General features: G+C 30.8%; 1 protein-coding gene across 1 annotated transcript in view; it reads right to left on the bottom strand.

The window, feature by feature from the left end:
• Positions 1-1,558: 1,558 nt before the first annotated feature.
• The window catches only part of LOC139842023 (protein FAR1-RELATED SEQUENCE 5-like), a 30,693-nt gene continuing 14,886 nt past the window's right edge, over positions 1,559-17,365 (bottom strand). The window contains exon 8 of the mRNA XM_071832203.1: positions 1,559-1,671. Coding sequence (XP_071688304.1) covers positions 1,559-1,671 — 113 coding nt within the window. The remainder of the gene's footprint in view (positions 1,672-17,365) is intronic.

The following is a 17,365-nucleotide window of genomic DNA, read 5'->3' as shown; positions in this document are numbered from 1 at the left end:
CTTTGACTATGCTCGACGATTCACGAACAATCATTAGATAATATTATTACCATTATCATTAAAAATCATTATTAACATTATAATTATCATTATTATTATTATTAATAACAGATTTGATACATGTAATATGTTATATTCTTATTATTATTATTCTGTTTATCATAATTGTTATTAATAAAATTATCATATTATCATATCATCAATTTTATTACTATTATATCAACATTATTATAAAATTTGATACATGTAAATTGTTATATCATTATCATATTATCATATCATCAATTTTATTACTATTATATCAACATTATTATAAAATTTGATACATGTAAATTGTTATATCATTATTAATATTATTGTTGTCATTATTTGCATCATTATTATTAGTAAATTATATCCTAGTTATTATTATGATTACTAAATATATTATCACTAACTTGATTATTAAAATTAACATTAAAAGTTATTATTATCATTATTCTTATTATTATTATTATGATTATGATAATAATATCATTAATATAATTATTACTTCTATATTACTATTAGTTTCATTGTTATTATTAATATTAATGTTTACATTATTAATAACATTATGTTTCTTTAATATATAGAATACAAATATATTCAGTTATACAATATATTATACAGATATATATATACCAATTACATATATACAGTTACATATGTATATATATATATACATAGATAAAACATAGAATAATAAATAAACAGATATAGATATATATATATATATATATATATATATATATATATATATATATATATATATATATATATATATATATATATATATATATATATATATATATATATATATATATATATATATATACGAATACAGGAGATTAATTAGGGATGTGGTCAGTTTACTTGCTCGATTCAATTGTGATTGATTTATCAAATTTGTACAAAACAGAAGCAAACACATGAAACCCTCCAAAATCAGTTGGAGGTACCTATCTATATTATTTTCTTTATGTCATCTGATTAATAATATATGTACTCCTGTCTGCACGTTGACTTCAATCTCCAATATCAAATAAGAATCGACTATTTCATGTGTACTAGCTCAATTTATTTGTTATCCATCATAATCAAACCGCACCCTTTTCCTTCTTCATTCTTGTTTTCATCTGATAAAGAAAACATGTACGATCGAATTCAATTTTAAAAATTAATCGTTGGTAGGCAGGTACATAAGGAATTATCCTAATGTATCCATCCTCAATTCATTTTTTTTTTTTTTTACTATCTTCATCCTTCAACGAGCCCCCAAGAAACACCACATCACCAACGACACCATGATCTTCAAATACCAACAAGACCACCCTTGTAAACACCAACAATCGCCACCTTTCTTTATTGTTTGTTTTGCGGTTCCATGATCTAACATCACAAACCGTCACCATTTTTCTTTTATCATCGAACAAGAAACCACCACCATCGTTCAATCATTGCTATCAGTTGAAGTTGCTATGCTTATTATTTTTTTCCCTTCTTTTACTGTTCAAGTCGACCGTGATCCTCCAAACCATCACCTTGAAACCCATATCAAACGCCACTTTAATCTTTGTTGTTTTATTCGAAACCCACAACTATACTTATGTTCATCTTCCTTCGCGATAATTACTGCAGCCTTGCTGTATTCTTTTAACAACAACAAGAATAATTATATATAGATGACAATGGTAGATGTCAATGATAAGTGGATGATGGAGTACACAATGATGACGATAAAGGCAATTAAAAAGGGACGGTTTCCTGCTTTCTTTTCGAACCCTATGATTCAATTTCGTGGACTCTAGCTAATTGTTATATAACGACTTTCCGTTGATGTTGTTAAAGTAATGATAGTGGATTACAGCGAATAATGAAGATATAGTTATTATTGATGGTTCCCTGATTCTTTGACAACAAGATGACCCATCTTGTGCCTCCCACTTAACCCATAAAACTCTTCATGGTTATTAATATTTTTTTTCTTTCGATTGTGTACTTGGAGCCGGACCAAAACCTTCACTCCCTCCTAATCTTAACGGGCTCTTAAGCTTATTTATGGAGTGCTGTTGGGCTGTGTTATGGTTGGGCCTGTTGAGAATTAGGATTATGATGATCATACGTAGTGTATTAGATGATGAATTAATAATAGTGATGGTTATAATTTTATGTGGATAATGATGATGATATGGGTGATGGCATGTAATCACAATGATGATGATTATGGAAGTGTCGATCACAATTAAGATAGAACGATGATGATTTATTAGATCAAGATGACTAGTTGATAATTTAGTGATGATAATTAAAATGAAAAGATAATGATGAAAATGAAGCGATGATGGTCATGTTATGAATGACGAGTTGATGATGATTCGTTAGGGTTTCTGTATGATGATGATTGAGGATTGATAATGGGTCTCTAGTCGAGTTAATTTTTGTAGAAGAAGAAGATAAACAGTTTAAGGTTAAATAAATATAAGTAGTGAATTATTACAGAAACACGAGACAGAGTGGATGGTTAGGGGTGTTTGCGTGTAAACGAGAGGTCGCGGGTTCGATCCCGGTCCAGGGCATTTATTTTCAGATAAAGCTTATTTGAGGAAGTCTTCACTTTTTAAATTTCTGTTATTATTATTACTCCCTCCGTCCCATATTTATTGTCACCAGACAAAAAACACACAGTTTTAGAAAATCTCATTACCTTTATTTCTCCACCAATGAAATATCTTCTCTCTCTAGATCCACCAATGAAATATCTTCTTTCATTTCTATTTATGGAAGTGGACAATTAATTTGGGACATCCTAAAATGGAATACTGCACAATAATATAGGGATGGAGGGAGTACCAATTATTATTATGAACATGATTTTTAGTATTATCCCTAAATAAAGTTAACATTGGTATCATTGGTATAAGTAGTATTATTACTATTATAGTTATTATTATTATTATTATTAGTATTAACATGATTTTTAGATTATTATTAATATTATCAATATTAGTATTAGTAATATCATTAAGAATATTATTAGTAGTATCATTATGACTAAAATCATTATTATTATTATTATTATTATTATTATTATTATTATTATTATTATTATTATTATTATTATTATCATTATTTTTATTATTATAAGTATCATTATTTTTAGTAATATCATTATTATCATTATTATTATTATTATTATTATTATTATTATTATTATTATTATTATTATTATTATTATTATTATTATTATTATCATTAATATTATCATTATTATTTTTATCCTCATTATTATTACTATTATTGTATAAAGATACAACTTTCTATTACTATTTTACCAAAAAAATATGAGTTATATAAAAGTTTATGTAATACATATAAGATAAATATAGTTAATTAAATTATTAATGAAACATATAATTTACTAAAATAACAATTAATAATAATATATAAACTAAGATATAATAAATAAATTTGTTCGGTTACGATTATGCGTATTAATAAAAATACAAATGATATAGGTTCATGAATCTGAGGCCAACCCTATACTTGTTCAATATCGTTATATGTATTTTTACTACAAAATACATTAGGTGAGTTTCATTTACTCCCTTTTTAAATGCTTTTGCAATATATATTTTTGGGACTGAGAATACATGCGCTTTTATAAATGATTTACAAAATAGACACAAGTACGTGAAACTACATTTTATGGTTGAATTATCGAAATCGAATATACCCTTTTTATTAAGTCTGGTAATCTAAGAATTAGGGAACAGACACCCTAATTGACGCGAATCCTAAAGATAGATCTATTGGGCCTAAAAAACCCCATCCAAAGTACCGGATACTTTAGTACTTCAAAATTTATATCATATCCGAAGGGTGTCCCGGAATGATAGGGTATATTCTTATATACATCTTGTTAATGTCGGTTACCAGGTGTTCAATCCATATGAATGATTATTTTTGTCTCTATGCATGGGACGTATATTCATGTGAAATGAAAAATCTTGTGGTCTATTAAAATGATGGAAATAATTATTTATGTTAAACTGATGAACTCACCAACCTTTTGGTTGACACTTGAAAGCATGTTTATTCTCAGGTACGAAAGAAATCTTTCGGTGTGTAATTACTCATCTTAAAGATATTACTTGGAGTCATTCATGACATATTTTAAAAGATGTTGCATTCGAGTTGTTGAGATCATCAAGATTATTATTAAATCAATTATAGTTAGATATATTATAAAATGGTATGCATGCCGTCAACTTTCGTTGTAATGAAAGATTATCTTTTCAAAAACGAATGCAATGTTTGTAAAATGTATCATATAGAGGTCAAGTACCTCGCGATGTAATCAATTATTGTGAATCGTTTATAATCGATATGGACTTCATCCGGATGGATTAGGATGGGTCGTTATAGTTGGTATCAGAGCGGTAGTCTTAGCGAACTAGGTCTGCATTAGTGAGTCTGGACTTCGACCGTGTCTGCATGTCAAAAGTTTTGCTTATCATTTTTGTCGGAAATCATCTGCTTATCATCCTTAGGAAATTACCTACACATTATTCTTAGTCTAGACACATTTTACTGCATTGACTGCATGAATAGTGTATAGACAAAATTCATATCTTAGCGTATCTGTTACTGTAGACCTTGCTTGATATCCCTCGTAAACCTCTCCGTAATTTAAGGGATCCTGGTACTATATATATCTATGCATATTATACATTAAGAATACATCCAACTATCAATTATTATCACTAAACTCTTCATACCAAAAATCTTTTCTGTCATCGCGTAAGACGGCCTCTACGAATCGACCACGTTCCTCTGACTCCGAAGACAGCGTGACAGGAGCACACCAACCAATTAACTACCGTGATTACTGGATAAAATGGGGGTGGGTTCACGATATACTCACCCTATGGAGAAGGGAAGAAGGAACTCCATATCATGAACCGAATCTACCACCTAACCTTGGAGTACTCGACCCGCTCACCGGCGAACCTGTTCGCAACACCGTTTATACCCTTTTTGCCAGAATTTTTCGTCTTGAGACTACCATTAACGGAACTAGAGAAGATATCCGATCTCTACCTCACTCTGATAACCAACCAGGGTTAGTAGAAGAAATTAAAGAACTCCGAGCTCGAGTGTTAACTTTAGAGAGCACGGTACACAATTTGCAAGCACCAGCAGTATCACCAACACCAGTAACATCACCAACCTCAGCACCAACAGCACTAGTACCACCAACAACAACATCCGCATCACCAGCTTTGATATCTCATTCTGTACCTCGAGTATAATCATCGTTCTACATGACTTTCTACATCAATTATCTTCGTTCTTCATGACGATTATGTAATCTCTAATGTTCTAGAGATTATATATTCTTGTTCTAACCGAAAATCATATGAGCTTAATATCATATTAACTCATTAAATCCATGATTACATCTAAAGAAAATATATATGTATATATGTTTTCATAAAGATTGTAATTAAAAAAAAAATTTGTACAAACTGTTAATGGTGAAAATATTTTAACGGGTAGGTAATACCCGAGGAATATTTAGATTTCACATTAATAAGTTACATTGTACGTTCTTCGAATCTGATTCAACGATCATTTACTATCCTACTTACACCCACAGATATACGTATCCGTTCACCGCAGAATAACCATTTTTATTCAATTTCATATTTGGATTTTGACCTATCATAATCCAACAAGTGGCATAATGAAGAAAACATTTGACATAATAAAATTTGTTAGAAACAAATAAATTAACTATGAGAAATTTTGTTAAGAACCCACGCTAACTGTTCCTAGCTAATTGTTCCCAGCTAACTGATTACACTTTATTTATCGTAATCTAATTATCGCAATTTACATTCTCGCAATTTTATTTATCGTCATTTAATTTCTGTATTTATTTTACGCACTTTAAATATCGGGACACGTATACAAGGTTTTGACATATCATATCGATGCATCTATATATATTATTTGGAATAACCATAGACACTCAATATGCAGTAATGATCGAGTTCTCTATACAGGGTTGAGGTTTATTCTACAATAATATATATAGTTTGAGTTGTGATCGAGTCTGAGACATGTACACGGGTCACGATATGTATTAATTAATTCGAATATTATAAATTAAACTATATATGAATTATTGGACTGTTAACTGTGGACTATCAAATGTAGACTATCAAGATTGGACAATTAAAAATGAATTAAAATATTGATTATAACATATGAAACTAAACAATTCTTCAAGTTTGCCACTTGATCTCATTTTAAACCTCATTTGTATCTTGACGATTACAATCTGCCTTCAAACCTTTCATGATTCTTAAAAACATCTCAATCGAGAGGATGAACCAACCGCACATCATTTACGGAAGGAAAGAGTGATGAATATAGCTATGCACCTGAAAACACTCGGAACCTGAGTAAATGTTTAACATGTATCCGTGTTAGATCCTTTAGCATTATTATTACCCAAAATAACTTTACAATCCCTTTTCAAGGTAGTAAATTTTGTCACAGCTCCAACAAGTCAACTTCGACTTTTCACTCGGATTAGCTTATTATAACCCTGATATAAAAGTTGCCTTTCGTCATCAATACCGGAAAACCGTTTATATATCACTACATTAGCAGTAAACTTACCAGCAACATCATTGATCTTTGACCTTATGAAAAGTTATTATATTCATTGAAATCCTATCATCTACTCATCTGCATCTGATAACGAGAATTGCCGTACCAAATACTGAGAATCAGCAATCAGTATTTTGAAATCTCGCAGCATGGCTACATCAACAGTTATATGTAAACATATAACATTTATCTCTTAGAATTATGATCTTCCATTCTGAAAAGCACCCAGTCTACAAATCCATACCACAAATTCTGAAAAAGATGAATACGGAAAAAAAAAAAAAAAAAAAAACTGTACACGACCTTAACCGTCGAAAGTTTGATGATAAAGAATGGAGTATTGGAAACACTCAATAGAAAATTTAGTACCGAAAAGCGGATTATGCGAAACTATGAAGGAAGCCGTGGACAAATCACAAAGAATAAGTTTGACTTCAAAGAATCCAAATGATTCAATGCCTGCTGAAGTCTTTAGCGAATATCTTGCTCCTTACTCCAAACTCTTGCGGATAAATCTTCTTCATCATCCATCGATATTAGAAATTCCAAGGTATCATCGTATCTTTCATTATAAATATCCTCCATATTTCTGAAGATATTTTCATAACTGTTCTTATCTGAAATCATTAATCTCTTCGTGCTATCAGTGTTACATCATATAGAAACTGTTAGTTTCTATATTCTATAAACTTTCGAGCTTAAAATATGAATGTTATTGAAATAATATTGGGAACTGATGCATGAGTTAGTATAATATAATGACACTTGATCAACGTGATTATATTACAGTAAGTCATGCTGAGTTTCTAATGGAACGTGATGATTCACAGACCCTAACATCATCATGTGTCATGTTACATAACTCTTTCATTCTACTTAACTCCTGAACAAATCAAGAAAATGTATTCTTGATGGTTCTATCTTCCGTGATGTTGATAAATTTGAAAATCAAATCGTGCTATCACGTTCCTTCCTGCTTAGAACATTATAATCATTCAAAAATCTATATCTACAAATTCTGGACCATTATTCGCTTGACTTGAAGTCAGGAAGAGAAAACAAAAGCATAGAGCTTTGAAATATAAGGGAGAATATAAAGCCTAATAACAACACATAAATTACAAACCATGTATATCAATGTTTATCGCAACATAAAGACACGAGAGAATTAAAAACATTATAATCCCAAGGGTGAAGTAGAAGAAAGCAGATTCCTCTGGTGGAAGTTGGAAAAGGAGAATGATTGTTGTGATAGTAAGGATGAGGACAAGGATCAGAACTGGATTAAGCATTTTCAGAATCTTTTAGATGTATGAAACAAGTAGGAAAGTATATGAATGGTAAGAATAATAGAATAGAAGAGCTTAATTTATAATGGAAATATCAGACATAGTAATCGAGGCAGATCACCGTATTTAATTATAGAGATCTCAATTTCCTTACTCGCCGAAGAATCAAATCTGTTAGATTTTGAAGATTTTCTTTAAATCTCTTGAATTCCGGGATTCAACCATGACTACATCAAAAGTTAAGACGCATCTTATTTTCTAAATTCAACCCTGTTTACGTCAAAAGCTAGGGAAAATCTTATTTTTCTTCAATTCACTCTTTTGCGATAGCTTCATTCGTATCCTTAGAATAATCGAATTATTTTATCATTATTATTCAATGATGATAAACCTCTAATTATCAACTCATATTGGTCATGAACACATTTTTATTGTTAGCCATGACCACCTCACTCAAATTTCGGGACGAAATTTCTTTAACGGGTAGGTACTGTGACGACCCGGGAATTTCCGACTAAATTTAAACTTAATCTTTATATGATTTTGACACAATAAGCAAAATATGTAAGTTGAGTCTCAAAAGTTTTGAAATCTATATTCATGTAATCAATTACCCTTTGACTATGCTCGACGATTCACGAACAATCATTAGATAATATTATTACCATTATCATTAAAAATCATTATTAACATTATAATTATCATTATTATTATTAATAACAGATTTGATACATGTAATATGTTATATTCTTATTATTATTATTATTATGTTTATCATAATTGTTATTAATAAAATTATCATATTATCATATCATCAATTTTATTATTATTATATCAACATTATTATAAAATTTGATACATGTAAATTGTTATATCATTATTAATATTATTGTTGTCATTATTTGCATCATTATTATTAGTAAATTATAATCCTAGTTATTATTATGATTACTAAATATATTATCACTAACTTGATTATTAAAATTAACATTAAAAGTTATTATTATCATTATTCTTATTATTATTATGATAATAATATCATTAATATAATTATTACTTCTATTATTACTATTAGTTTCATTGTTATTATTAATATTAATGTTTACATTATTAATAACATTATGTTTCTTTAATATATAGAATAAAAATATATTCAGTTATACAATATATTATACAGATATATATATACCAATTACATATATACAGTTACATATGTATATATATACATATATAAAACATAGAATAATAAATAAACAGATATAGATATATAAATATATATATATATATATACGAATACAGGAGATTAATTAGGGATGTGGTCAGTTTACTTGCTCGATTCAATTGTGATTAATTTATCAAATTCGTACAAAACAGAAGCAAACACATGAAACCCTCCAAAATCAGTTGGAGGTACCTATCTGTATTATTTTCTTTATGTCATCTGATTAATAATATATGTACTCCTGTCTGCACGTCAACTTCAATCTCCAATATCAAACAAGAATCGACTATTTCATGTGTACTAGCTCAATTTATTTGTTATCCATCATAATCAAACCGCACCCTTTTCCTTCTTCATTCTTGTTTTCATCTGATAAAGAAAACATGTACGATCGAATTCAATTTTATAAATTAATCATTGGTAGGCAGGTACATAAGGAATTATCCTAATGTATCCATCCTCAATTCATTTTTTTTTACTATCTTCATCCTTCAACGAGCCCCCAAGAAACACCACATCACCAACGACACCATGATCTTCAAATACCAACAAAACCACCCTTGTAAACACCAACAATCGCCACCTTTCTTTATTGTTTATTTTGCGGTTCCTTGATCTAACATCACAAACTGTCACCATTTTTCTTTTACCATCGAACAAGAAACCACCACCATCGTTCAATCATTGCTATCAGTTGAAGTTGCTATGCTTATTATATTTTTTTCCCTTCTTTTGCTGTTTACAGTCGACCGTGATCCTCCAAACCATCACCTTGAAACCCATATCAAACGCCACTCTAATCTTTTTTGTTTTATTTGAAACCCACAACTATACTTATGTTCATCTTCCTTCGCAATAATTACTGCAGCCTTGCTGTATTCTTTTAACAACAACAAAAATAATTATATATAGATGACAATGGTAGATGTCAATGATGAGTGGATGATGGAGTACACAATGATGACGATAAAGGCAATTAAAAGGGGATGGTTTCCTGCTTTCTTTTCGAACACTATGATTCAATTCTGTGGACTCCAGCTAATTGTTATATAATGACTTTCCTTTGATGTTGTTAAAGTAATGATAGTGGATTACAGCGAATAATGAAGATATAGTTATTATTGATGGTTCCCTGATTCTTTAACAACAAGATGACCCACCTTGTGCCTCCCACTTAACCCGTAAAACTCTTCATGGTTATTAATATTTTTTTTCTTTCGATTGTGTACTTGGAGCTGGACCAAAACCCTCACTCCCTCTTAATCTTAACGGGCTCTTAAGGTTATTTATGGAGTGCTGTTGGGCCGTGTTATGGTTGGGCCTGTTGAGAATTAGGATTATGATGATCATACGTAGTGTATTAGATGATGAATTAATAATAGTGATGGTTATAATTTTATGTGGATAATGATGATGATATGAGTGATGGCATGTAATCACAATGATGATGATTATGGAAGTGTCGATCACAATTAAGATAGAACGATGATGATGTATTAGATCAAGATGACTAGTTGATAATTTAGTGATGATAATTAAAATGAAAAGATAATGATGAAAATGAAGCGATGATGGTCATGTTATGAATGACGAATTGATGATGATTCGTTAGGGTTTCTGTATGATGACGATTGAGGATTGATAATGGGTCTCTAGTCGAGTTAATTTTTGTAGAAGAAGAAGATAAACAGTTTAAGGTTAAATAAATATAAGTGGTGAATTATTATAGAAACACGAGATAGAGTGGATGGTTAGGGGTGTTTGCGTGTAAACGAGAGGTCGCGGGTTCGATCCTGGTCCAGGGCATTTATTTTCAGATAAAGCTTATTTGAGGTAGTCTTCACTTTTTAAATTTCTATTATTATTATTACTAATTATTATTATGATCATAATTGTTATTATTATTATGATCATGATTTTTAGTATTATCCCTAAATAAAGTTAACATTGGTATCATTGGTATAAGTAGTATTATTACTATTATAGTTATTATTATTAGTATTAACATGATTTTTAGATTATTATTAATATTATCAATATTAGTATTAGTAATATCATTAATAATATTATTAGTAGTGTAGTGACCCGAACTTTTCCTTGTTTATATATATATATATATTAAATGAAATTGTTATTTACATGATTAAGTGTTTCCAACATGTTAAGCAATCAAACTTGTTAAGACTTGATTAATTGAAATAGGTTTCATATAGACAATTGACCACCCAAGTTGTTCGGTGATTCACGAACGTTAAAACTTGTAAAAACTATACGATGACATATATATGGTTATATATATAGTTAACATGATTTTATTATAAGTATGTATCTCATTAGATATTTTAACAATGAGTTATATACATAAAAATGAGACTATTAATTTAAGAAACTCGAAAACGATATATATAACGATTATCGTTATAACAACGTCTTACTAGGTACATATGAATCATATTAAGATATTGATACACTTGGTTAATTATGTTAAATGATAAGTAAATATATTATTAAGTGTATTAACAATGAAATACATATGTAAAAATAAGACTACTAACTTAATGATTTCGAAACGAGACATATATGTAACGATTATCGTTGTAACGGCATTTAACTGTATATATATCATACTAAGATATATTATATATCATAATATCATGATAATATAACAATTTAACATCTCATTTGTTATAATAAATAATGGGTTAACAACATTCAACAAGATCGTTAACCTAAAGGTTTCAAAACAACATTTACATGTAACGACTAACGATGACTTAACGACTCAGTTAAAATGTATATACATGTAGTGTTTTAATATGTATTCATACACTTTTGAAAGACTTCAAGACACTTATCAAAATACTTCTTCTTAACAAAAATGCTTACAATTACATCCTCGTTCAGTTTCATCAACAATTCTACTCGTATGCACCCGTATTCGTACTCGTACAATACACAGCTTTTAGATGTATGTACTATTAGTATATACACTCCAATGATCAGCTCTTAGCAGCCCATGTGAGTCACCTAACACATGTGGGAACCATCATTTGGAAACTAGCATGAAATATCTCATAAAATTACAAAAATATGAGTAATCATTCATGACTTATTTACATGAAAACAAAATTACATATCTTTTATATCTAATCCATACACCAACGACCAAAAACACCTACAAACACTTTCATTCTTCAATTTTCTTCACCTAATTGATCTCTCTCAAGTTCTATCTTCAAGTTCTAAGTGTTCTTCATAAATTCCAAAAGTTCTAGTTTCATAAAATCAAGAATACTTCCAAGATTGCAAGTTTAATTCCAAGTTTTCTAAATCCATTCCAAGTAATCATCCAAGATCAAGAAACCTTTGTTACTTACAGTAGGTTATCTTTCTAATACAAGGTAATAATTATATTCAAACTTTAATTCAATTTCTATAACTATAACAGTCTTATTTCGAGTGGAAATCTTACTTGAAATTGTTTTCGTGTCATGATTCTGCTTCAAGAACTTTCAAGCCATCCAAGGATCCTTTGAAGCTAGATCTATTTTTCTCATTTCTAGTAGGTTTATCCAAGGAACTTGAGGTAGTAATGATGTTCATAACATCATTCGATTCATACATATAAAACTATCTTATTCGAAGGTTTAAACTTGTAATCACTAGAACATAGTTTAGTTAATTTTAAACTTGTTCGCAAATAAAAGTTAATCCTTATAAATTGACTTTTAAAATCAACTAAACACATGTTCTATATCTATATGATATGCTAACTTAATGATTTAAAACGTGGAAACACGAAAAACACCGTAAAACCGGATTTACGTCGTCGTAGTAACACCGCGGGCTGTTTTGGGTTAGTTAATTAAAAACTATGATAAACTTTGATTTAAAAGTTATTATTCTGGGAAAATGATTTTTATTATGAACATGAAACTATATCCAAAAATTATGGTTAAACTCAAAGTGGAAGTATGTTTTCTAAAATGGTCATCTAGACGTCGTTCTTTCGACTGAAATGACTACCTTTACAAAAATGACTTGTAACTTATTTTTCTGACTATAAACCTATACTTTTTCTGTTTAGATTCATAAAATAGAGTTCAATATGAAACCATAGCAATTTGATTCACTCAAAACGGATTTAAAATGAAGAAGTTATGGGTAAAACAAGATTGGATAATTTTTCTCATTTTAGCTACGTGAAAATTGGTAACAAATCTATTCCAACCATAACTTAATCAACTTGTATTGTATATTATGTAATCTTGAGATACCATAGACACGTATACAATGTTTCGACCTATCATGTCGACACATCTATATATATTTCGGAACAACCATAGACACTCTATATGTGAATGTTGGAGTTAGCTATACAGGGTTGAGGTTGATTCCAAAATATATATAGTTTGAGTTGTGATCAATACTGAGATACGTATACACTGGGTCGTGGATTGATTCAAGATAATATTTATCGATTTATTTCTGTACATCTAACTGTGGACAACTAGTTGTAGGTTACTAACGAGGACAGCTGACTTAATAAACTTAAAACATCAAAATGTATTAAAAGTTTTGTAAATATATTTTGAACATACTTTGATATATATGTATATATTGTTATAGGTTTGTGAATCAACCAGTGGCCAAGTCTTACTTCCCGACGAAGTAAAAATCTGTGAAAGTGAGTTATAGTCCCACTTTTAAAATCTAATATTTTTGGGATGAGAATACATGCAGATTTTATAAATGATTTACAAAATAGACACAAGTACGTGAAACTACATTCTATGGTTGAATTATCGAAATCGAATATGCCCCTTTTTATTAAGTCTGGTAATCTAAGAATTAGGGAACAGACACCCTAATTGACGCGAATCCTAAAGATAGATCTATTGGGCGTAACAAACCCCATCCAAAGTACCGGATGCTTTAGTACTTCGAAATTTATATCATATCCGAAGGGTGTCCCGGAATGATGGGGATATTCTTATATATATGCATCTTGTTAATTTCGGTTACCAGGTGTTCACCATATGAATGATTTTTATCTCTATGTATGGGATGTGTATTGAAATACGAAATCTTGTGGTCTATTGTTACGATTTGATATATATAGGTTAAACCTATAACTCACCAACATTTTTGTTGACGTTTAAAGCATGTTTATTCTCAGGTGAATACTAAGAGCTTCCGCTGTTGCATACTAAAATAAGGACAAGATTTGGAGTCCATGTTTGTATGATATTGTGTAAAAACTGCATTCAAGAAACTGATTTCGATGTAACATATTTGTATTGTAAACCATTATATAATGGTCGTGTGTAAACAGGATATTTTAGATTATCATTATTTGATAATCTACGTAAAGCTTTTTAAACCTTTATTTATGAAATAAAGGTTATGGTTTGTTTTAAAAATGAATGCAGTCTTTGAAAAACGTCTCATATAGAGGTCAAAACCTCGCAACGAAATCAATTAATATGGAACGTTTTTAATCAATAAGAACGGGACATTTCAGTTGGTATCAGAGCGTTGGTCTTAGAGAACCAGAATTTTGCATTAGTGTGTCTTATCGAGTTTGTTAGGATGCATTAGTGAGTCTGGACTTTGACCGTGTTTACTTGAAAAATGATTGCTCAACAAATTTTGTTGGAAACTATATATTTTTAACATGTGAATATTATGTGATATATTAATCTCTTAACGCGTTTGATATTATGTGATAGATGTCTACCTCTAGAACAAGTCCCATTGATTCACCTAATAATAATGAAGAGTCAAATGTAAATTGGAATGATTCGTGGACTGATTCACAAGTTCCCGAAGAGGAACCGGAAGAAGAGTCGGAACCGGAAGAAGAATCAGAACCGGAAGAGGAGGAACCGGAGGAGGAAATAGAACCGGTGGGGGAAATAATAAAACGGTTAAGTAAAAGAAAATCCTCAACCAACCGACCAAGGTTAATTATGGTCAATGGTGTTTCCGCCAAGGAAGCAAAATATTGGGAGGATTATCAATTCTCCGATGAATCGGATACCGACGAGAATTCCGATGATGTTATAGAAATTACCCCAACTGAATTTAAAAAGGCAAAAGAAAATAATAAGGGAAAGGACATAAAAATAGAGAAATCTAATTCCAACCCCGATGAACTTTATATGTATCGTCAACCCCCGAAGCCCTTAAGTTGTAACAATGACCCGGGAACCTCTAAACCACCAGGTTTTTCTAAACCAATGTGGAAAACGACGGCTCGTATTAGGGGAACATCATATATCCCTAGAAACTTGGCAAAACGAACCAAAACCGAAGAAGAAGAAGAAACGAGCGAGTCGGAATAAGATAGTTGTATTCGTGTGGTGTAATATATGTAATATAGTGTGCTTATGCTTTATGATATATGTAAAAATTGCTTGTATTAATAAGTAATTTTTTTTTTAAATCTAACTCTTGTCTATTTTACAGTTTAAAAATACAAAATGGATAGACAACCCAATATTTTAAGAGACCTACCCGGAGACATGATAGATGAAATCTTGTCTAGAGTCGGTCAGAATTCCTCGGCACAACTATTTAAGGCGAAATCCGTTTGTAAGACATTCGAAGAACGTTCCAAGAATGTCTTAGTTTATAAGAGACTTTCGTTTGAAAGATGGGGGATATCACATTGGGAAACCCATAAGTTACGATGTGTTTACTTTGATGCATATATTGCGGGGAACCCAAATGCTATTTTACGCAACGGGTTAAGAAATTATTTTGACTCAATGTATCCGAATATAGGACTTCATGATTTAGAAAAATCGGCTAACATGCAACATAAAGAAGCATGCTATGCTTACGGGTTAGTAATGTTCGCTTCTCACAAAAGTGAGAACAAGAACATCGGGCTACAACTATTAAACAAAACGTTCCCACAAGTAACGGAGTCGGTAATAGGGGTAAGAAATGAGGTTTTTAGATTGTTACGGGACTGTTGGACATTACGTAACCCTCGTCCCTTTGACGACGTTACAACACGCTGTCTTATCAACGGCCATAATGGTTATGTTCCACAAGACCAAGGATGGGAAGTAGTCCTAGCAAAACCAGAATGCATTACCTGTTTCTGGACGTATGAATTACGTGTCTTTATTGCCTTTGCTGAACGACTTGTGTACTAGCTAGAATTATCTTCACAACTATCTTGTATCAAAGTTATTGTGTGCTATATTTCATGCTTTATGTAAAATAAGCGGTATTGTAAGTTTGTAAAATATTGTATAAAAGTTTGAACGCGAAATATTATTATAATCAGTTTTTCATATAGAATTGTAGTAGTTGAATTGTATATTAGCTACTAAGTATGAACTTAACGGGTAGGTACTACCCGAATTTAAACTTATAAAACGCTAATATGAAGAAAAAGCTTTTTTAAATGAGTTCATATTATGCTGCGAAATACTATTAACTACTCTTAATATTCTGTATGATTAACTTGTTCCATTTGACTATTTTGAAGGAAATGGCACCGACTACTCGACACACCGAGAATATGAATGAAGAGGAATTCCGTACTTTTATAGCTTCAAACATAGCCGCAGTACAGGCTGCGCTACATACCAACAATAACCTTGGATCTAGCAGTACAGGAAATCGTGTAGGATGCACCTACAAAGAATTCACTACCTGCAAACCTTTGGAATTTGATGGAACCGAAGGACCGATCGGATTGAAACGGTGGACCGAGAAGGTCGAATCGGTGTTTGCCATAAGTAAGTGTACTGAAGAGGACAAAGTGAAGTACGCTACGCATACCTTCACAGGTTCTGCGTTAACATGGTGGAATACCTATCTAGAGCAAGTGGGACAAGATGATGCGTACGCACTACCGTGGTCAGCATTCAAGCACTTGATGAACGAGAAGTACCGTCCCAGAACCGAGGTCAATAAGCTCAAGACAGAACTTAGAGGCTTACGAACCCAAGAATTTGATATTACCACGTACGAAAGACGATTCACAGAATTGTGCCTATTGTGTTCGGGAGCGTTTGAAGATGAGGAAGAGAAGATCGACGCGTTTGTGAAAGGATTACAGGAAAGAATCCAAGAAGATATAAGTTCACACGAGCCCGCCTCCATACAACAGGCATGTAGAATGGCTCAC

Source organism: Rutidosis leptorrhynchoides, chromosome 4 (assembly GCF_046630445.1).
Source record: "Rutidosis leptorrhynchoides isolate AG116_Rl617_1_P2 chromosome 4, CSIRO_AGI_Rlap_v1, whole genome shotgun sequence".
Classification (NCBI taxonomy): domain Eukaryota; kingdom Viridiplantae; phylum Streptophyta; class Magnoliopsida; order Asterales; family Asteraceae; genus Rutidosis; species Rutidosis leptorrhynchoides.
The sequence above is the reverse complement of the archived record's forward strand: the minus strand, read 5'-3'. Positions and strand labels throughout refer to the sequence as shown.